The sequence below is a fragment of the Somniosus microcephalus genome, chromosome 7 (genome assembly GCF_052327205.1).
Source record: "Somniosus microcephalus isolate GS21.2 chromosome 7, FLI_Smic_1.0, whole genome shotgun sequence".
Taxonomy (NCBI): domain Eukaryota; kingdom Metazoa; phylum Chordata; class Chondrichthyes; order Squaliformes; family Somniosidae; genus Somniosus; species Somniosus microcephalus.
Genome location: NC_140993.1, coordinates 143,119,877 through 143,143,704, shown reverse-complemented (window position 1 = coordinate 143,143,704; position 23,828 = coordinate 143,119,877). Strand labels below are relative to the sequence as shown.

The window sequence follows — 23,828 nt, the reverse complement described above, 5'->3', positions numbered from 1 at the left end:
GCAGTCTCAGCTTGTGTGGCAGTAAGCTGAGACTGCAGGAGAGCGGTCTGCACTTCCACTGTAGCACTAAGACACTGGGTCGCTTCCACCTGTGTTGCAATGAAAGCCAAGATATCACCCATCACACGCAGCAGCATGTCTGGGTCAACATGGTCTCTCCTGGAGTTGTCCATCATTTCCAGCCTGGAAATCATGGGCTCCAAGCTCTGCGCAAAGCCCCGGTAAATGTTGGAGCTGGATTCCTCCATGCTCCTTGACATTGCCAAAAGGCTCACTTGCAGGCTTGCCATTGCACCTAGCAATTCGGTGTGCATGCCCATCACCCTTCTTCTGAAGGCCGCCCCATTGAGGTCCTCATCTTAATCGTGTGCAGCAGAACTCGCGCGTGAACTTGCCCTCTAGGGTGCAGATACCACATCTACACAGCCCTCTAAATTCAGCTGGTGTCTGCGAGTGTCAGATGCCGTGATGGTGTGCCTTCTTCTTCTCCTTCGCTCTCCTCCATCGCCTCGGGTACAGGCTCTGTGGCTGGCAGTTCTTGGTAATCTGAAAGCAGAAAGGCACAAGAGTTGGTTTGTGATGGTGGGGGGGTGGAAGCACGATATCCATGCATGCAGCATCAGCAGCTTGTAAGTGAGAAGAACTGTGGGGAGAGGGGAAAGTACAAGAAGAAGGATTAGGAATGACCATACCACTGTTGTCCCCAAGGGCTTCAACTTCACCCATTGCCATGGCCTCGGTGACTTCCCCTCCAAAGATGTGGAGCACCGACTCCTCCAGTTGGCTCAAGGTCTATATTGCTATTTGTCCCCCACCTGTCTGTTGCTGCTCCCAGCGATTGTGAGTGACCTTAGCCTGCAAGAGAAAGGGAAGTATGTCAGTGAGTGTGATGCAATGTGTTTGGGTGATGTGCCTGCCATTGTTGAATAGCTGTCAGTGAGATGTGGGTGTGAGTGTTGCAGCAGTGGTAAGGTTGTGAGAGTGAAATGAAGCCATGATTGTGAGGTCTGAGTGGTGATAGGTAGAGATTGTTAGTAGGTGAGTGATGGGGGTGTGGTGCATTGAGCAGTGTGTGAGGCTTCTGGTGCAGATGGTGGGATATGGCATTTGCTGAAGCCTTCACTCACCTTGACCTGCCGTGGGAGGTCATTAAACTTCTTGTGGCATTATATCCAGGATCTGGGGACCATGCTGTTGGCGGTCACGTGTGCAAATATTTCCTGTCAGAGCCTGCTAGATGTATGGGCTTCCTACCGGTTTGCGGGAAGAGGACAGCCCGCCTCCTCTCTACAGCCACCATCAGTGCCTGCAGAGCCACATCTGAGAACTGTCTAGCTCTTTCCCTCTGCTGTTGCCCAGCCATCTCTTACAAGTTCAGGTCTGCTTCCAAGTGGAGCTCCTTAATGCTGTGTCCCCAAATGAACCATCGAGGAGCTCATAATGCCAACACTGACTACAGAAAGTAGTAAATGAGCCATTTTCAACAGTGACATAACTTACTTTGATGAGCACACATACTCCAGCTAATTTCAAACAAGCATGTGGAGAAACACATTTGACTAAATAGCGTATTTGGACAAACAATAAGTGAATAAGTGGGCGTTTGGATGATGAGAATAAAACTTGATAATTAGTGCAATTGGATAAAGGCCAAATTTGAAGTAAGAATGCACTTGAATAAAGGAGGAACTGAGATGACTATTGCATTTTGGTAAAGAAAGTATTTGGTTAAAGGGAACATTTCAGCACATTGGACAAATGATGCACAAATAAAGATAAATTGAGATAAATGTACATTTAGATAAAGAACACACACTTGAATAAAGATGTATCTGGATAAACAAGGTTTTTGGTCAAAGATATTCATTAACTACAGTATATTTTAATGTATTTCTATAATTCCACATTAACATTAACACTGATACAAAAATTGCTGATGCCTGAATGACCCTACACCCTTACACAATTGAAACTCTGGTTGTGTCTGCTAACAATATAAACCATCAATCAACTTCAGTTTTTGTCCATGTGTTTCATGAAGGCAAAATGAAAATAAGCGTTGTGCACCTGATTAAATACCTGAATTTTTAAATTTGACCACCCTGCATGACCCTAAATGTAAAGCACTACAGCAAGTAATAAATCGTGTAGCCTTTAGCTTGCCTGCTCGTTAATGTACGCCTCCAGACATAAGTAACATTTTTATCCCTAATTATATTCTTTCAGTACTGTGTTGCAATCTATGTAACTATTAAAGAGCAATAATTCCAACAACTGTGTATAACATATCCTTTTTATTTCTGAGTGTGTGTATGTGTGTGTGCACACAACACAGAAATACTTTGGCCAACAATTTCACATCTCTGTTCAGTTTATGTATCTAGAATGTGTTCATTGCAGATAAAACATGCATTGACTAGATATTGTTCCTTTTTAATTTAACTCTGGAATACTCTACTTAACAACAATCCTATCAAGAGCAAGTCCGCTTAATGAGGTACAGTCTTCATGCCTCGAGATGAAGAAAGACAGAACTGCCACAAATGATTTCTAATGTGATGACATCATGCACAAGCAACAAAATTTTATTTTTGTGATGCTATGACACATGTCAGTGCCATTTATATTATTCAGTAAAACAGAATTCTAACCAATATGTTTTAGTGCGTGACAAATATGGCTAGAGGCTTGCCAAACACCTTTTACTACTGTAAGAATAAAAATATATGTTTTGTATGTGTGATGGACTTGAGACTATTAATATAAGATAAAGATAAATTTGATGTGTCTCCCCTGGGTAAGGCAACGGCGTGAAACTTAACAAAGGAAACCTGCATAACAGGATAATCCCCCACAGAGACAACATCGAAACTCACCATCAAAACTCAAGAGCCACTAAAAGGTGTCAACAAACAATTAACTTAAGCAAGAAATGGTACCAGCTACTGCAGGCACATGTTCAAAGGAAAGCCAATCAAGAACTGCCAGAATCTAAGACCCAATCATGGCGTCTTAAGAATTTAAACTAGAAGACAATGGACTTTAAAAAGATATAAAAACAAGGAACCAAAGGCTCTCTTGCTCTCTCTCTCTCGACAACCACGTGGAAGAAGAAGAAGCCTTCCCTCTACAGACCAGACCAAGAAGCAAGGAAAAAGGCAGCGTGCATTGCCTAACTCAGGGGAGTACTAGTCTGTGTAAATCTAAACCATTACCTTACGAGTTGTAAGCAAGTAGAGTCATAGGATATCAGTAGGCTATTGTTTTGATGTGCATGAGTGCGCTCACTCGGAGGTCGAACTCCATGATGTGCCTCAATAAATCCGAGACGCGATGTTAGCGAAACAAAACAAGGCTTTTATTGACTTAGAAGGTAACACACAGAGGAGAATGTATCTTCCATCCAGAGGTCTGCCGTACTGGATGTGCTGCAGGCTGGGCCAGCTTACATAGGAGCCAGGTATGGGCGGAGCCCTACACACAGTACAATACAATGGAAATGAAACTGAAACCAACCACAGTCACAGGCAGAGAAATACTGATGAGTGATGAATGGAATATTTCATCACACTCCAAACCATCGTAAACACCTTCACCGAAGCATACGAGAGCATGGGCCTTACACTAAACATCCGTAAGACAAATTCCTCTACCAACCTGCCCCCGCCACACAGTGCTGCCCCCCGATTATCAAAATCCACGACAAGGCCTTGGACAACGTGGACCACTTTCCATACCTCGGGAGCCTACTGTCAACAAGGGCAGACGTCGACGACGAAGTCCAACACCGCCTTCAGTGTGCCAGTGCAGCCTTCGGTCGCCTGAGGAAGAGAGTGTTTGAAGACCAGGGCCTCAGACCCGGCACTGGGCTCATGGTCTACAGGGCAGCAAGCACCTCAAAGCACTGGAGAGGTGCCACCAGTGCTGCCTCCGCAAGATCCTGCAAGTCCATTGGCGGGATAGGCGCACCAACATCAGTGTTCTTGCTCAGGCCAACATCCCCAGCATCGAAGCTCTGACCATGCTCAATCAGCTCCGATGGACGGGTCACATTGTCCGCATGCCCGATACGAGACTCCCAAAACAAGCGCTCTACTCGGAGCTCCGGCACAGCAAGAGAGCCCCAGCTGGGCAGAGGAAACGCTTCAAGGACACCCTCAAAGCCTCCTTGAAAAAGTGTAACATCCCCACCGACACCTGGGAATCCCTGGCCCAAGACCGCACAAAGTGGAGGAGAAGCATCCGGGAAGGTGCCGAACACCTCGAGTCTCTTCGCCGGGAGCAAGCGGAAGCCATGCGCAGGCAGCGCACGTCAACCCAAGCACCCCACCCACCCGCCCCTTCAACCACCGTCTGCCCCACCTGTGACAGAGACTGTAGGTCCCGCATTGGACTCATCAGTCACCTGCGAGCTCATTTTTAATGTGGAAGCAAGTCATCCTCGGTTCCGAGGGACTGCCTAAGAAGCGAAGATGAGTGTGTGTGTTTAATAAACTTGCATGAGTTTGTGTGTTTAATAAACTTATTCCAAATTGTTTCAAAAGAATTGGTCTTGCTGTCAATTTCATGCCAGTCGAAATAAAAAGCGTACACTACTGACAGTGCTCTTTAAGAATAGGTTTATTCTGTATATATACATAACCCTCCCCCATCCCTCATGCATTTCAATGAAATGAAATTCCTAATTCAGTCCAGTTCATTCTAATCAATGTGTAGATTATGAAGATGATATTCACCTGCCAACCACCCCGATTACACCGGAAGGCAGGGCAGTAGGCAGACGAAAATGTAAAAAAAAACTGCCTATTGGCTGCCCAAGGCGCACCTGACTCGATTTTTGAGTCAGCCTCAAAATGGGCACCAGTGTTTCTGCCCAAAACACACAGGAGGCTTATTAACATGCAGTGACCCTGACGCAAATTTGAAGTTCCACTGGGCGTAGGTCGTGCCCAAAGACAAAACTGTAGCATTGATATTTGTGGGGTCAGGAGCAACATGAATGCTACAAATATCTTTCTACCCACTGCCAGTCGATCAGTGAACCCACCCCCATGATTGCCTCAACCCGCTTTAAAAGCTTATTTCTGGTTTGGCTCTATAGAGGAGATGCTGGAATTCACGCTTGCTGCTAATTGGAATCAATTGCATCTAGTTAAACGTGTTAGGAGCAGTAATATAATAATCTGTTACAAAATGCTGCCAAACATACATGGTCAGCTATTCCTCCAATAACTATTTTTTTAATGGTGCTATAGGAAATGCAGTCCCTACATTTATTTCAGTCTTAAGAGTATATAGTTTAAATTCAGCCCTCCTAAGCATATTGGGTTTTATAAAATATAATTTAAATCTCATTTTAAAATATAGTTTTAAAGAGCAGGATAAAAATCTTTCAATCCAGCCAATCTGACCCTCAATCCAGCCAATCTGACCCTCTTTAAGCTGTCTCTGGATCTGTAAGACGAGCAGACACAATACTGGCCCTGCCTCATCGATCACAGGGTCACATGCTGCCTGGTTTCAGGGCGCTGAAGGGTAGGAACTGCTAAGTGTTAGATTCTTCTTAGTACAAGAGTGTCCAAATTGCAGCTCATAAGCGACATATAATATCTGAGCCCTAACAATCCAGCCATCGAAACACGGGCAACTCAGTCCTATTTGTGCACATGTTTTTTATTCACTAGTTTGCCCTGTTTGACTTTCATGGGACTAGAAGTTTCAAAAGACCTTATTCATGAAAGCAGTCCTGGTTAGTGGCAGGAGTATTTGAATTTGTTGGTGGACTGCAGATTGTACATAATAAACCCAGTTTCATCTTATTCCTGTTCTCACAGTTGTTTGAAATTTTTTTCAGGATATTTTGACTCACTGCGTCGACTGGAACTGAACTGAGGAAGAATCAATGTAGAAAGTCAAAATACCCTGGAACAATTTCTATACACCATTACAGAGAGGAAGAAAGCAGAAATCATGTTCATCAAATAGATATATATTCACAGTTATATTATGTATATAGAAATATATATGTACACACATATATTTAGCAACATTTTGCAGATTTGTCGTGGGATCATTATATGAACTATTCTACTGGCATCAATGCCAGTAATGCTCCTTTAGCAATATTGCCCTGCTATGTATGAATGTGGAAAAGCATACGACACCAGTCAGAACTGACCTGTTTTTATCTCATGGATTTGGCCAATTGACTCACTGCCACTGTTGTCTCCTGTGAGTTATGTGCTCTGATGTCACTTGATGGTTTATTTTTAATAACCCATTCATTATCCTCTATACATTTACTTAACACGAGAAATCTTTCAGAGCACATGCCTCTTCACATTTATATGATATCAACAAAGGTGGCATGGTGGCATAGCAACATGTTGTGCAATGGACATAAGCCATGTTTCATAATCCACACTCGATCATTTTCCCAGCCTATTAGGTAGGAGGCTCAGTAAAAGTCAAGTACATCTTGACGGGGAAGAAGGGAGAAAAAAATAACAGTAGCCAAATTTCCAATAGGTCAACTCCACCAGAACAAGTGTGGTGGAGTGTACCTCACTGGTGCCTGAATGGAAGGCTGCAGATGCTATCCTAAGTTCAGGGGACAAGGTCATTTACATGGTCCAAACAAGTTGTCCGCACCTATAAGAGTGGACCTGTAGCATCCACCCCAATTCACTGTTGAGAGTTGGAGCGACACACAACCGCTCTGCTTGAGGTTCCCAAGACCCTTCCCTGACCAAAGAAATTTGGCAGCATTTCCATCTTCAGCTCCTAACGGTGCTTTATAAGTATAATTAAAGGAAATAGACCTTTGGCTAGCAAATTTCTTGAATCTTCCCAAGGGTTTCAACATAATTTGTGTCAGCTCTTAGCTGAAGCTTTATAACAGTGAACTGATTGGAATTCCTAAAGTAGCCCAAGAGGTCCCACAGATATGCCCCCTTAATGTGGATGGAGTGGGAAAGACTGGCTCACTCACCCCAAATCCCAGCCCCTGTCAGGCAAGTTCCCTGCGCCACACGCGGTCTCCGATCGGAATTTCAGAGCTTTCAGATATATTGCTCCAGCCAGCTTTTGTGCACCCCATAGAGTCAAGACGACATTGTCAGAGATTTGATAACAACCACACCAGAACAACTTGCATTTATATAGCACCTTTAACGTAGAAAAATGCCCCAAGGAGGGGTGACCAAATGCTTGGACGAAGAGGGGGGTTTTAAGGATGGTCCTAAAGGAGAAGAGTGAGGTGGCGAGGCGGATGGGCTTAGTCAGGGAAATCCAGAGCGTGATGACAAGGTGGCTGAAGGCACATTCACCAATGGTGGAGCGAAAGGAGGGTGTGTGCACAAAAGGCCAGAGTCAGAAGAATGGAGAGTTCGCTGGAGGGTTGGAGGGCTGAAGGCAGTTTCAGAGAAAGGAAGGAGTGAGGCCATGAAGGGATTTAAACACAAGATGAGAATTTTAAATTGGAGGCATTGGACGACTGAGAGCCACCATAGTTCGGCATGGACAGGGATGATGGCAGATGAGCACAAGGGCCAGTTCAGGCACATCCCATTCATTGAAATAGTCATCCTTGCACTGTCAGCCAATTTTCTCTTTGTGCAACAAAATAATAAATGTGGTTATGAAGAATGGGTACATGGTATGACACAGAGAATAGCGGAAATCTTCTCATATACTGCATGGTATGAGGAAGCTTAACAAGGGGGAACTTAAATAAAAAATGGGACATAGATAAAAATTACAAATCTGAAATGCTACTAAATAACAGAATTTGAGAATTATATAGAATTTGTATCAGTCCCTACTGGTAATTCTTAAAAGAAACCTGAAGTATTTTAATTTTGTACTCATTTTTATTTCAATTAAGAATGTTACTGTCATCCATAATTGCCATTGTCAATTTTTTTGCATAATCTTTGGCCGTTTTTTTCTTCTATCCGGAAGGCATTGGCTCATGCTGGGGTGCAGTTCTATAGATGTTAAGAGCTCTCCAGTACCTTACTTAAAATGACCATTCTTTAGGTGTGAATGTGGACAATGACTGTCAGCAAACTACTCAACTGTGGGAGGGGGCATTACAGTTAAGTCCAGTCCTGTCCTCACCCTATGTCCACACATGTGCACTTTCCACCAGGGGTCACTGGATAGTGATCAGGAGTAAGAGCCCTGGATAATTCTGCCCTTCAAAGCTGCAGCCAATTACATTCTCAACAAAGATTAGCTAATTCAGCACAGATTAGAAACTGAACCTGGGAGCTTCCTGGTCTACATGGCTCAGTACCACACTAGACAGTGCATGTACCAACTGAGCCGTAGAAAATGCAGATATTCATTGTCATCCGATCAACACTGGAACATATTATGGTTAACATCAGTGCTGTAGCTTGCATGGTGTGTTTTGTTTTCATGCTAAGCGTTCTGTTTTCTGCAGCTGCTTGGGCTTTATCAAGCGTCAAATCAAACATATATCCCACTGTTCTGTATGAAATATCCTGGGCATTTTTATTTATGCTAAGCTTTATTTCTGTAAACTATGTAGATAGAGTTATTTACTGGAATGAAAAGATTAGGATTTACAAATGTATTATAAGAGGAAAAAGTTAAAAAAATCTCATGGAGAACAACTTTTGTCGAAGCAAGTATAATATGAATGGAAAGCATGTTTTCTTCTGATGATGATTTTAATAGTATTTGTCCACTACAAAGACACTTTTTTCACATTCAAACTTCTGGGACACTCTAAGCACAGAAAGGTTTGGCTTATTCAGCTGGCACAATAACGTCTCTGCATTCAGATTTCCCCGCTCTGCATCTGAGTGCTTGGGGTGCAAGAAGGTATTTAGTACAATGACAAAGGAGATAAGCCTGGCTTTCCTAACACCATTAATAAAAATGCAAAACAGGTTCTGTTTTTCATAAATGAAGAGTACTTTTTATAATATTATAAATGCTGCCTAACTAACTATACATACATGCTGTTCATATGATTATAATACAACCTGAGCCTCACATCACACAAGCACTTTAAGCCTACACTTGATCCACTATGTGAAAGAAAGAGTCTTCCCTTGAGAAAATCCCCATCTGGACAATATGAATGACAACGCTTTCAAGCTAAAGGGTACCAGCTTAGCAGACGCCCTTGTTTAATTCTTTCTTCATATTAGCTCCCTTCGATTATGCTTGTCTTTGGAGGGATTGAATGGTTCCAGAGGCAGATTTTCAGCCTCTAGTAACTCTGAAAGGCAAAGGCCAAAAAAGGGCACCACTTACACTCAAAATGTTCATCATTTAGAAATAATCACTTTCTATTACCATGGACTTCATTCAAATTTACCAGCTGTTAGGGAGGGGAGATAACTTTTGTTTACATATCACCCACCACTACCACACACTATTGCCCTAACACTAGAAATAAGGCATAAACTATACTGAACTAAGAATACTCCAGTCTTTGTTTGGAAGTAAGAATGAGTTCTTAACCTTTGTTAGTAATGCATTTCTTTTGATCTGTTGTACACAATCATATTTTTACAGTCACTGAATATTTTATAGGAAAATAAGAATAATTTATTGAACAAATAGAGTGTTTGATATCAATACTGTAAACTTTCAGTAAGTGGAATAAATTCCAATATTATCATGCTACTGATATAGGAACATTTTTTCATAGTGCTATGTAAGTGCTTAAAGGAAAAGGGTAACAATGGACTTTAAGGTAATCAAATTGCTAGCACATCTTTCAATTCATTTTTTAAACGTAAAAATTCTGTGTACAATTCATCCCAAATGCCTTCCAGACATGGGCATATATAACAATCCAACATTCAGGCCATAAACCATCCAATGTAGTTGATCCATATTGGTAATTAAGTAGACATCATTAGCTGGCCATTGTCACTATTGTTTCTACCAACCCCTGCATTGTGGTGAGATTCACCATGGTTAGATTGGCTTTGATATTTAATGATGCCAAGCAGCACCAACTGTTTATGGGAGTGAGCTGGCTGCTTGCCTTGATTTCTGTATCAATATCAAGAGAGGCTAAGAAGCAGGGGATCCAAATATTAGTATCCCAGATACATGAAAAAAACATTTGGAACTGCTAAACTGCTGGGAGTTTTGATTTTATTGCAAGATAATTTGCTTAAAAAGTATGGCTCCACATCACTTAGGATTAACAATCCTGAAGCACTTACTGATATATCAAGTTATTTTGTATGCAGCATAGCACTTTTTATTGGATAAATATGAAGGTTTGTAAATGCACTGCCAATGTGGAACTGATTCACACAGACTGGGAAGGTCTCAAGTTTGATCTTTAGTCTACGATGAGTACACGTATCTCAGCCCAGACAATGGAAAGATGAGAAGAAACTTGCATTTATATAGCACCTTTCACAACCTCAGGATGTCCCAAAGTACTTTACAGCCAATGAAGTACTCTTTTGAAGTGTAGTCACTGTTTAAATGTAGGGGAACACGGCAGTCAAATTGCACACAGCAAGGTCCCGCAAAGAGCAATGTGATAATGACCAGGATCTGTTTTTAGTGATGTTGACTGAGGGATTAAATATTGGCCAGGACATCAGGGAAAACTCCCCTGCTCTTCTCTAAAATAGTGGAGGTGGGATCTTTTATGTCCACCTGAGAGGGCAGACGTAATCCTGCAAATTATCTCAGTGCCCTTAAACCAGAGAGGAGGAAATCAACCAGAAATCCTGCTCCTGATTATTATCCAGTGACTCCTGCTGGAAAGTACATGTGTGGACATTAGGTGAGGACAGGATTGGCCTTGGTTGTGATGCCCCATTGCCAATTAGTCTGCTGATACTCACTGTCTAAGTTTGCACTTGATTAACTATTTGAGCAAGATACAGGAGAATAGGCAACACATGTGGAACCCTAACCTGTGATGAATTATTGCCTTCAGGAGAGGAAGGGAGGCAAATTGAGAAAATAATATAAAAATACTGTATCGGAAAAGACCTCTGTAATTATTAAGTCTTGTATACATTACTTTATATTTAATTTCTATCTCACAGTACTGACTCTGGTTTTGGAAGATATTGTTACAGAGACTCACTCACTTTCCATACTCAAATATACATTATGTAGAAGAGTTATGGCACATATTAACCATCAGCCGCAGCATTTACAGGTCAAAGTAACCTGTTACAAGTAGCAGAGAGCAATGAACTAATTAACAACAATAGTGCCATAGAGCCACTATGCCAGTGACTTTCTTTCATTGCCCCATTATTACAAAATACTGTTTCATCATGGGGAAATTCTACAGACTGATTAGTGGGCCAACTGACAGGGACAATTAGCATGAATCTTTAAGTAATGCCTGGAAAATGGAAAAATATACTTTATAATTCAATCATAATCTATGAGAATATTTGCATTCTGGTCAGCTGTATTCACTAACTAATTGAGGAATCCTTAATATGACTAAGGAGCTCACAAGCAACAACCTCACAATGCACTACAAACCTATTGTGAAGGAATTCTCAGCATTCTTACACAGACTCTGTCTCAAATCCAATCTTCATTTCTGTGCTCAAGAAACTACACAGAAATAAAAATTCTTCATATCACATTCAATGTTTTCCAAAGAAAGACATCCACTTTCTTTCATTTTTTGAAGTGCTGTACACATAAAAATAACAAATACACATTAACATTGGACAAATTGTTACGACATTTCTACTTAGCTCACATCGCATCCAGGATGGTCAATCTGTCAAATTCACTACCAGAACCCACAAAAAAATGAGGCATCAGTTCTATAAACCTTTATTCACACTAAGATCAAACAGGAATGATGGACTCTGGCTGTACTGTATCAGGAACTGAAAGTAGCAGCCTTATTGAAGGATGATTTGACTTTCATTTTCTCAATTCCCCAGTACACTGTATGCATTAGTCCATTAATACGTTAATGGCTTATAATATCAGTTGAAAAGAGTTATTCTCAGACTGACAGGATACTATCGTTCTCCTGCTCACAGTCCCTCTATGCTTGACCGGTACTTCTATATCCAAGGCATGAAGGAATCTCACAACCACACTCTCATCCCTAAGTGAACTCCCTCCTAGTACAAACCTTTTAAGTGGACACTCCTGTGGTGAGTAGCTGTTAATTTAGGCTCAGCTGCCTAAAACTCTGTCAGCCCCACTGTCCACCCTGCCAGCTACCAGTCCACCCCACCCTAGTTTTGACCTTAAAGCAGCATAGTTTCCCCTGTTTCTACCCCAGCCCTCACAAGAAGCATTTCTTCCATAAGATCTCCTTCCCACTTAGCTCCTCAACACTCCGCTGCCTTTGCTTGGCTCAATTCTCACCAGTATCAGCAATTGGTCCCAGTTCTCAATCACTGCTGTGTTCCCCTACATTAGGAATGTAAGAACAGGAGTAGGCCATTCAGTCCCTCAAGCCTGTTCCACCATTTAATGAGATCATTGTTGATCTGCGACCTAACTCCATATACCTGCCTTTGGCCCATATCCCTTAATACCTTTGTTTAACAAAAACTATCAATCTCAGAAATAAAATTAACAATTGATCTAACATCAATTGCCATTTGCGCAAGAGAGTTCCAAACTTTTATCACCCTTTGTGTGTAGAAGTGTTTCTTAATTTCACTCCTGAAAGGTCTGGCTCTAATTTTTAAACTATGCCCCCTAGTCCTAGAATCCCTATATCTATCTACCCTAACTGTTACCCTTAATATCTTGAAAACTTCAATCAAATCACCCCTTAACCTTCTAAATTCTAGGGAATACACTAATTTGTGTAATCTCTCCTCGTAACTTAACCCTTGAAGTCCAGGTATCATTCTGGTAAACCTACGCTGAACTCCCTCCAATGCCAATATATCCTTCCTAAGGTGTGGTGCCCAGAACTACTCATGGTACTCCATGTGTGGTGTAACCAGGGTTTTGTATAGCTGCAGCATAAACAGTGATTACAATTCAAAAGTGCTTAATTGACTATGAAGCACTTTGGAATGTCCTGAGGACATGAAAGGCACTAAATTGGGATTCCAAAAGGTTGAGTCATGCTTAACTAACCTGCTAGAATTCTTTGAAGAGGTAGACAAGAGTAATGTAGTAGATGTCACATATTTGGATTTTCAAAAGACCTTCCATAAGTTACCACACAGTAGGCTCATGACAACAGTTAGGGTATGTAGAGCCAGGAGACAAATAGCTGAATGAGTTGCAAATTGGCTAAAAAAAAGAAAGCAGAGAGTAGGGGTAAAGGGTAGTTATTCAGATTGGAGGAAGGTAGAAAGCGGTGTTCCACAATGATCAGTGCTGGGGCCACTGTTATTTATAATTTACATTAATACTTTGGACTTAGGAACAAGTAACTCAATATCAAAATTTGCAGATGGCACCAAAATGGAGAGGTATAGCTAACACTGAGGAAGAATGCAACATAATACAGGAGGACAGTAGGAAATATGCAGACTGGGCAACTAAGTGGCAAATGTACTTTGGTAGGAAATATAAAAACATCACCGACACCTTAGAAAATAAGGGGGGAATTTTTCAGGAGGTCAGTGGTGGGTCAGGTGGGAAAATGTTTTTTTTTGACAGCAGGTCGGGACCCAGCTGTCAACCCGCCACCACGCGCCTTTCCCAGATGTCGGGTCTATCAGCGCTGAACAGACCTGACACACAGTGACGGGGGAGGCAATTCAGGTCATTGTGATGTTATTAACAGCCCATTAAGAAGTATTTTGAGCTCACCTTTACATTTTACGAGGTCACCCATGGGGTCCACGTTGCTCGGGGATCGCATCAGGTAAGCAGGTCAGGCGTTGTATGACCGTGGAATCATCTCATTACATGACAGCTGCAAATGTGCTATACAGCAACTCAATGCTGTAGAACACTGACAGCACAACTGTCAAAGTAAATTTGCGCATGGTCCCTTTAAGGAAACCGGCTGATGATGCGTCATCAAATGGCATCATCAGACCCGCTTCCTATATTGAAACGTATCAGAAACTGAGGGGGCTTAACAATGTAGATGCAGAGAGGGTGTTTCCCCTCATGGGGAAATCTAGAACTCAGGGGCATAGTTTCAGAATAAAGGGTTGCCCTTTTAGAACTAAGATGAGGAGGAATTTCTTCTCTCAGAGGGTGGCGAAGCAGGCTCGAGGGGCCAAGTGGCCTATTCCTGCTCCTATTTCTTATGTTCTTATGTTCTTCAATTGGCCGGCAAACTCGCTGGGCGGGCTTAACAAGCCCAATCAGGGGAAAATCATTTTGGACAGCGGGCTGCAGCCAGCAGCGGGGTCCGGACTCATCACCGACCCCGCCCACCATCGACCTGCTGAGGTTGGTAAAATCCAGCCCTAAGACACTGATTAGGGTATAAGAACAAAGGGATCTAGCGATACAGGTGATCAAATCATCAAAAGCAGCATCGCAGGAATTCAAAAGTAGTGAAGTTATGTTATATTTGTATAGGACCCTGCAATTTTCTACACACTTAGAGTATTGTGCACAGTTCTGGTCTCCATACTATAAAAGGACATAGAAGCACTAGAGAAAATGCAAAGAAGATTCACAAGGGTGGTACCAGAACTAAGAAATGATACCTATCAGGAATGATTGAACAGGTCGGGGCCTTTTTCTTTAGAAAAGAGAAGACCAAGAGGTGACCTGATAGAGGTCTTTAAAATGATGAATGGGTTGGGCAGGGTAGATGTGGAGAGAATGTTTCCACTTGTGGGGGAATCCAAAACTAGGGACCATAAATACAAGATAGTTAATAATAAATCCAATAGGGAAATAGGGAGAAATTTCTTTACTCAGAGAATGGTTAGAATGTGGAACTTGCTACCAAAGGAAGTGGTTGAGGCAAATAGCTTAGATGCTTTCAGAAGGAAACTAAATGAGTACATGAGAGAAAAAGGGATAGAAAGATAAACTGAAAGGCTGAGATGAGGTAGATGGAATGGGGGGAGACTCGTGTGGAGTATAAAAACCAGCACAGACTGGTTGGGCTGAAAGGCCTGTTTCTGTGCTGTATATTCTATGTAATTCTATGTAAATTCTTCATCAGTCATACCTAATCTTACAATTTTCTAATGAATATAGTTACCATGATAAGCTCCAGGGTTGGGGCTAAGAGTCATATGATTGGATACCATTTTGGTCACCCTCCTCTGGACCTTCTCAAGAGCCTTAATATCCCCCAAAAGGTGTAAGGACCAAAACTGGACACAACATTCCAAGTGTACAACAGTATACTTGGGTCACCTATTTATCCTCTTGGTAGAACAGTACAGAAAATGGAAGGAAAAAGTAAGATAAAAAGCTTATTTTACTGTTTAATTTCACATTGTGACCAACATTCTCTTGGTTACGTCTCCCAGATAAGTCTGATTAAGTTAATTCTATGTGCTTTTGGAATGCATCTCAGTATCGCCAGGGTAGTTTAATTCAAATCAATATGTAGCAATATACTCAAACTACAACCAATGCAGTTTGTTTGCTTTAGCAGTCACATTTTTGATTGACTCTTGTGAATCAATGTTCCTACACACACAAACTGAAATGCTGTAGTTCAGTTCTGCCTGTTATATTCTGGATCCACCATAGCTGTAGCATTCAGCTGCAGCTATAACATTCAAACTTATGAGAAAGCAACAAACAACTATAATACCTGCAGTGTCACCATCAACAACAGTCTTAAAATAAATACTTAAGAAAGACCAATGTATGTTATCATCACTTGCAGGGACATCTACTGACACCGATTTTTAAAAGAAATATTTTTTGTTTAATAAGTAGTGCCAACAACATCAACAAAGAACTGAATTGGCAGAGTCAGTGAGACCTATGGTGGAGCAGAAATAAATTAATGTACATAGATGAAATAATAGCCTCTAAACCGGGTGAAATTACACTATGCAGTTTTAGCATACAAACACATTAAAATATTCAAATTATTTTTTTCTAGTTGTTATTTTAACAAAGATATTAAATAGTTTATAAGACCTAATATGATTTCAACACATAAGTATTCATCAAGGTAAAGGATGTCCATGCTGAATAATGGAACATGTTACCACTCAGATCCTTAGAGCCAATAACAAGACAAATAAAGCAAAGCACTGGCTAGGTGTAAAGAAGAGTTCTCAGTCTGAACAACATGCATTACCCCTAATCAGGCATCCTTATGTTCTAAATTTTAAACCTGTTGATTTATTACAATTTGCAGATAATTTTCTGCTCTAGAGCTCCATCCACAAGAAACTGGGTTGAGACTCCACAACCTCATTTCACACAAGACCCTTATAACCGGCACAAAGGGGAAATGATTTTAAATTCTTTCCAAGTCCAAAAGTGGAAATACAGCATTGTAACCCACTATGCCTTCCAGTCCCTTCTCCTAGTTTAACATTAATTCAGCTTTGTCATATTTCTTGCCAAGACACGTTCCCAATGATGGCATTAGCACTCACAGCAAAAGAAAACAACAGAAATACTGAAACAAAAGTGAAATTAGAATTCATTATCTAATTTCTAAATAGAATTGTGATGGTGAAACCCCTCTTTAAAGAAATTACATGTATTTGTGCCAAAATAAAATGTTTTTTTGCATCGTAATTCAATCAGTCGTGATAAGGTGCCTGAAATAAAGCTAGTCAGTTCACCTGTGTTCAAATCACCATAATCTTTTCTCGCTCTCTATTAGTTACTATTAAATAGCTCACTCTCACAGTGGGTTTGGAGTGCTTGTGAAAGTAGATATATGTCTCCCGTGATTAGATTTGAATCCCACATTAAAAATGAACTCTTTCACCTGAAAGCTCGCTGTCACTCAGCCACCAATACAGCTGTTCATGGCAGAGACAATAAATGGAAAATAAAAGCTTTAAAGACACCATAGGAATAAATTTACCAATCACAAAGTGGGTTATAAATAAAAGGGATGATAAAATGTACAGAATGTAAAAACCAATCCATTTTAAACAAAAGGCAGAGGTTCCTAATCAGCTCAGTGCATTAACACAGGAACATGATGTGATTCTGAGCCACACTGATCAGAAAAATTAGGTTCACCTCTGGTCTGTGCTGTGTTAGCTAATCTCAACCTGGACGATAATGGGGACCAATTGGTTACAAAATACTTCTAAGATAGGGAGGAGAAAGTATGAGCCAGGGTTCCTACTTGTGGTCACAATTCATGATTCCCTGCTGGAAGCTGTGTGTGAGGACAGCAGGTGAGGACATAATGGGTTCAGTTGTGATGCTCCCCATGATGAGTAGACTACCACACGTAACGAATGGTCACTTGGGTGAAGTATAGGTTGGCTGTTGGCATCTACAGGCACTTACCCCAGCGTGCATCTGCAACTTCAGGAGACTGGGGATTAAAATTACAGGGGGTGGGAGGAAAGAGAAAATAGCACCCAAAAAAAAGCTTTTGGCAATGGTATCTGTTGAAAAAGGATTTATATTTATATTTTTATATATTAATATTTTGACAAGTGGCTTAGGTAGAAGCATGTCAGCTTTTGAGTTCTGTATATACCAATAATACAAACCTATCCTATACATTCAAATATTAATAATGTTGCTGGATTTATCCCTGTATAGAGCTGCACTCTTAGTCATTGTACCATTGTGTCAGAAACCTATTAGAATCAATTAATAATCTGGGCTTCAGGCAGTTCGGTCTAGAAACGGTTCACTTCTCAGCTCATAAGATCCTAATATATTCACTAGAAGCCTGTATCAGAGAGATAACCGAACAAAAAAGGGGCCGGGATTCAGCTCCCAGCTCTCTTAAACATAAAGGATATAATCTTTTTCTAAATATTTATTCAGACGAAAATATATATAACTGAGCGTCAGATTGATGTGGTACAAACGCTAAAAAATCATTATGCACTTTTGGTCTGAACATCCCAGGTGCAAAATACATTAGCAGGGCAGCACTGCACCTGCTTTCAGTGCTCACACCAGCAGGCATTCGGCATGCAATCACTGCCTTTGTCAGTTGCATTACCCATCCAGTTCTGTTTCATTTTATTCACGAATAGCCAGATGCTTCCTCTCCTTAAAAATCAATACGGTGGCAAGCATCCTGCATCTAACACATTATTTAGCCAACAATGATTCCATTTTAATTCTCGGTTTCCGAAAAAGTGTTCTTTCTGCACAGAGCATACGTTTGTTCTGTTACTATGTTGTTCGGTGCACTTAGTGCTTCAACGATACACAACGAAAATGACCAAGCATTCAAAAATAGATGTTATTTGAATTCACAGTACAGCTTACAGGATCCGATTAAAAAAGACACACACACAAGAACCAAACCGATTTCTGCAACAAATATGTTGAAAAGATAATTTCACTTCAGGGTGTATCCGCCTTGTTTCATGATTGTAGTCAAAGAACAATCATTTACGTCTAGTGAGATTATCTAGTGCTCAAAATGTGCCGTGAGACCGCTGATTCCCAACACTCGGTTCCCCGACCACGTTTGTGACTCCCGGTCGCCTCATCTCAGAAACGAACACAGGCTGGTCAATGTAGAGCTCCGTATATTTGTCTCCATGATGTTGATGTGAGATTTGAGGCCAACAGTTTGCCGGTCATTGCCAGGATACTGGTGGGTTTAGGTGATGGCAGAAAGGAGATTGCAAGAACCCCACGATGTTAATCCAAAAACAATAGTTGAACGGCAGCAGAGCAATACAAACTGAACTGTCAGCACCTTTCAAAGCGCCGATATCAAATGCAAAAGAGCGATGGAAAACAAGCACGATTTGTATTCCATCTTCACACCACACAGATAATAACCAAACAGACCGCGATTAAACACAACAAAGAGATGGTAGGACCGAGAGACCAAAAGAAAGACACCCCGAGAAAGGTATTTGGTGTACGAGGCGTTAGGTTACTGCAGATACACATCTGAAACCAGGTGTACTGTCATTTACTGTCGTTTAACATTGCTGTGCACCAACATTCAAGGCAGGATTGAACTTATCAAACATCGGATTGCATCAAATATATTTAATACCCAAGTGGCACACTCGATCCCTCCGTGTACTCAGGAAGCACAGGTACAGATTTCAACAAACAATCCTTTGTGTTTATTTTTCTTTGCCGCTAATAAATCTAAAATACTTAAATCCCTTCAGTAGTGGGAACACCAAACGTCCCCAGATCGCTTTTAAGCGATGATCACATACTAACCAAGTGCAATAGGTCGGGGTGTAATACTCACCAGCTGTAAAGTACAGAGGAATATTAAAGTACATCGACCTGTGCAGCAACCCATTCCAGCCAGAGGAAAAGTCTTGGAGGAAGAATCTGATGGGGGTTTCCCTGCACCGGCTGAATCGGAACCAGCGAGTCTGATCAGCAGAATGAAGAGGCTGTTGTAAGCTGATACTCCATATACACGGCAAATATAATGGAGAATAAATACAGGGAGGCTGGTACAATCCAACAGCGCTCGGAACGGGATGGATGCTAAGTCTCTTTTCTGTGTTCGAATCCCCTCTTGCTGTGCGATTGCGAAGCTCGATCCGATCACTTGCCGGAGAAGCTTTAATATGAAAGGGAAAGATGGGATGGCCAGGGTTAATGGGCTGGGTCAGAGAAAGTTGAATTGAGTTGGTGGGATTTTCTGAAACGTGACTCGTCAGGACGCGCTGGGCGGGGCTGCTCCTTGCCAAATATGTTTAATAGGAAAAGCAGAGGGGTCAGTTTAACCAGCAAAGTAGGAAACGCGGGGTTGGGAAGTGTCGGGAGATTCTTGGGGCGAGACGATTAGGAAAATATGTTGATAATAATTGAGGATGGGGAGTAGTTGATAACTTGTGGAAGGACGGGATGGGGAGAAGGATTTGATGTTATGCAGAGTGCTGGCTAATGTTAGGCGTCATGACTAAGGGAATACTGCAACAATGATCGGTTGCGATAGATTGGCAGGCGCTCAGCCATTTCCATTTAAGTGGCAATTGGTTCAGAAATGTAAGTAGAGTATAACGCAGGGGAAGCTTCGAGTACTAGTTTAATACAGACCTGAGGAGGTGATATGCGATCGGGTGAACAATTAGTTCCAGTGACGCTAGTTTATAAATGTTACCGATCAAGTGGATGTTAACGACTGTCGGGAGCTACCTTCCACAACCCGGTGCTTATTCTGACCCCGCCGCCGCTCAATCCGCGCGGAAATAGAGAATCTACAGAATGTATTTTTTATTCCTTCATGGGATGTGGGTGTTGCTGGCAAGGCCAGCATTTATTGCTCATCCCTAATTGCCCTTGAGAAGGTGGTGGTGAGCTGCCTTCTTGAACCGCTGCAGTCCATGTGGTGAAGGTGCTCCCACAGTGCTGTTAGGGAGGGAGTTCCAGGATTTTGACCCAGCGAAGATGAAGGAACTGTGCTATACTTCTAAGTCAGGATGTTGTGTGACTTGGAGGGGAACTTGGAGGTGGTGGTGTTCCCATGCGCCTGCTGCCCTTGTCCTTCTAGGTGGTAGAGGTCGCAGGTTTGCGAGGTGCTGCCAAAGAATCCTTGGCGAGTTGCTGCAGTGCATCTTGTAGATGATACACGCTGCAGCCACGGTACGCCGGTGGTGGAGGGAGTGAATGTTTAAGGTGGTGGATGGGGTGCCAATCAAGCGGGCTGCTTTGTCTTGGATGGTGTCGAGCTTCTTGAGTGTTGTTGGAGCTGCACTCATCCAGGCAAGTGGAGAATATTCCATCACCCTGACTTGTGTGCCCTGTAGATGGTGGAAAGGCTTTGGGGAGTCAGGTGGTGAGACACTCGCTGCAGAATACCTAGCCTCAGACCTGCTCTTGTTGCCACAGTATTTACATGGCTGGTCCCGTTAAGTTCCTGGTCAATGGTGATGCCCAGGATATTGATGGTGGGGGATTCGGCGATGGTAATGCCGTTGAATGTCAAGGGGCAGTGGTTAGATGCTTGCATTTTGGAGATAGTCATTGCCTGGCACTTGTGTGGCACGAATGTTACCTGCCACTTGTCAGCCCAAGCCTGAATGTCATCCAGGTCTTGCTGCATGTGGGCATGGACTGCTTCCTTATTTGAGGAGTTGCGAATGGAACTGAACACTGTGCAATCATCAGAGAACATCCCCACTTCTGAACTTATGATGGAGGAAAGGTCATTGATAAAGCAGCTGAAGATGGTTGGGCCTAATACGTTTAGAGCCTTAAGTATTGTTACAGGAAATAATAAAGTGGGTTAGTAAAGTTCTGAACCTATTACAATACTCCAGCGGATTACAAGCGAGGTCTTCCTGTTGGGAGCAGTGCTGCTCTACACTCTGAGTGTGTGTTGATGAAAACAGGGAGATTGTAAATTGAGACATGTTAGTACTTGGCTCATGTTGTCTGCAGTGAGACCCCAGTAAGAGGAAGTGAGATACTAGCACCTAATAATCGAGGTCGGACCATCAGATTAATGCGAAAGAAGGAAAGCATCTTATCACATCCTCCGCACATCATATCATACTTCACATCCAAAACATTTCCCTTGCCGTTGAGATGGTTTTCTACGTTAAAGGTGTGACATAAATGTAAGTTGCTGTTATGTAGGCAAATGCAACAGCCAGTTTGCACACAGTATGATCCCACACAGCAATAACCAGTTTGTTGGGAGAACTCCTCCACTTGCTCCAATGATAAAATGTTTTTTATTACAGCGACGTGAATAGGCATACCGACTTCAGTTAAACATCTGGAAATACTCAGGTCAGGCTAGTTTCCACAGATGCTGCCTGACCTGCTGAGTATTTCCAGCATTTTCTGTTTTTATTTCAGATGTCCAGCATCTGCAGTATTTTGCTTTTGTATGAGTTAAACATCTCATCTGAAAGTCAGTACCTCAAGTAACACAGCACATTCTCAGTACTGAACTGAATGATCTGCCTAACATATGTACTCAAGTCTTGGAATGAGATGTGAACCCACAACTAACTCAAAGTGAGAGTTCTACCATCTGAACTAATCTGACATTTGTGGCCATCAAAAGAATGTGTCACATATAAAGCAGATGAGAATTAAGACAACATTTTTTGACAAGATAATTACAAAAAAGTGTTGTTTTGGATAAACTGAATCTTAATGTACTTGGTGAATAAGGTAGCATCACTTCCTTAGAGTGCACCACCCTAACCCGAGGAAGGTGTTACAGTCCGTTGATGGTAGCAATCCGGTTTAAGACCAAGGGTATCTTCAGCACACCAAAGTGTTTAGCAAATGTTTTTCCTTTTACCAATATTCAACACAATGACAAACAACATCGTAACATTATATAGAACCATCATTGTGGTCATGTGTGTAATATAGTCACGATGAACATTGTGCATGACTCATATGGCTCTTTTCCCTCAGAACATCAATGAGTTACCCCCTTTCTCTGAATGTAACACCTACCAAGGTGCTTTCAATTCTGTAGGTATTGGTGCGCAGAATGCACTGTAAGTTCATTGTTTACATCATCTTTCATTCAAACCTACTATTAGTTGCTAAATGATAATTGTTAGACTACGCATTAGACCATCACAATGCTCGTGTTGTCTGTTGCCAAAATACTATCAATTGCACTTTACTGAAACACCTCAGTCAACATCACGATACATATGCCATTGCTGTATTTGTCTCAAATTACATCCTCACACTATTCAACTAATGTACAAAAATTGACAAAAATTCCAATAATTATTTGCTAATGTATCCATGGTGTGGAGATGCCAGTGTTGGACTGGGGTGGACAAATGTAAGAAATCAAACAACACCAGGTTATAGTCCAACAGCTTTACTTGAAATCACAAGCTTTCGGAGCGCTGCACCTTCGTCAGGTGAAGTGGAGAGATGCATAAAAACACAACTTATATAGTCAGAGAATAATATATAAGCTGTGTTTTTATGCATCTCTGCACTTCACCTGATGAAGGAGCAGCGCTCCGAAAGCTTGTGATTTCAAATAAAGCTGTTGGACTATAACCTGGTGTTGTGTGATTTCTTACATTTGCTAATGTATAGCCTAGCACCAGTTACAACTGTTGAAGATCAGATCTATGCAGTTAATCAATTTTTTGGAAATAAAAATCGAGTACGAAAACTTATGTGGTGGCCTACGGCTATGTGGTTCATTTATCTCATTACTGTTTATGGGAACTTGCTGTGCGCAAATTGGCTGCCACGTTTTGCCTACATTACAACAGTGGCTACACTTCAAAAGTATTGAATTGGCTGTAAAGTGCTTTTTGATGTTCTGAGGTCATGAAAAGCACTATATAAATGCAAGCCCTTTACTGCCATGTTATTTCTATTGCCATTTACTGTACATATAAAATGTATTTACTACAATGATAGCACTGTCATAGTCATAGAGTCATAACGGCACAGAAGGAGCAATCCAGTCCGTCCCATTCCCCCGCTCTATCCCCGTAACCCTGCAAGTTTATTTCCCTCAAGTGCCTATCCACTCTTCCCTTGAAATCATTGAGTGTCTCCGCTTCCACCACTTCTATCGGCAGCGAGTTCCAGGTCCTCACCACTCATTGCGTAAAAAAGATTTTCCTCACATCCCCCCTGTATCTCTTGCCCAAAACCTTAAATCTGTGTCCCCTAGTCCTTGTACCATCAACTAGTGGGAAAAGCCTTTCCCCGTCGAGCCTATCCAAACCCGTCATAATCTTGTACACCTCTAACAAATCACCCTTCAACCTCCTTTGCTCTAATGAAAACAAATCCAGCTTCTCCAACCTGTCCCTGTAGCTAAGATC

General features: G+C 41.8%; 1 protein-coding gene across 4 annotated transcripts in view; it reads right to left on the bottom strand.

The window, feature by feature from the left end:
* LOC147114920 (sodium/potassium-transporting ATPase subunit beta-1-interacting protein 3) overlaps positions 1-19,666 on the bottom strand; it is a 942,742-nt gene extending 923,076 nt beyond the window's left edge. Inside the window, exon 1 of one of the 4 annotated variants that reach the window (XM_085993038.1) lies at positions 19,289-19,666. In XM_085993038.1, coding sequence (XP_085849164.1) covers positions 19,289-19,342 — 54 coding nt within the window. In that variant the 5' untranslated portion in view covers positions 19,343-19,666. The remainder of the gene's footprint in view (positions 1-19,288) is intronic. The other 3 variants (XM_085993035.1, XM_085993037.1, XM_085993034.1) reach the window with 3 other exon arrangements.
* Between the last annotated feature and the right edge of the window lie 4,162 nt (positions 19,667-23,828).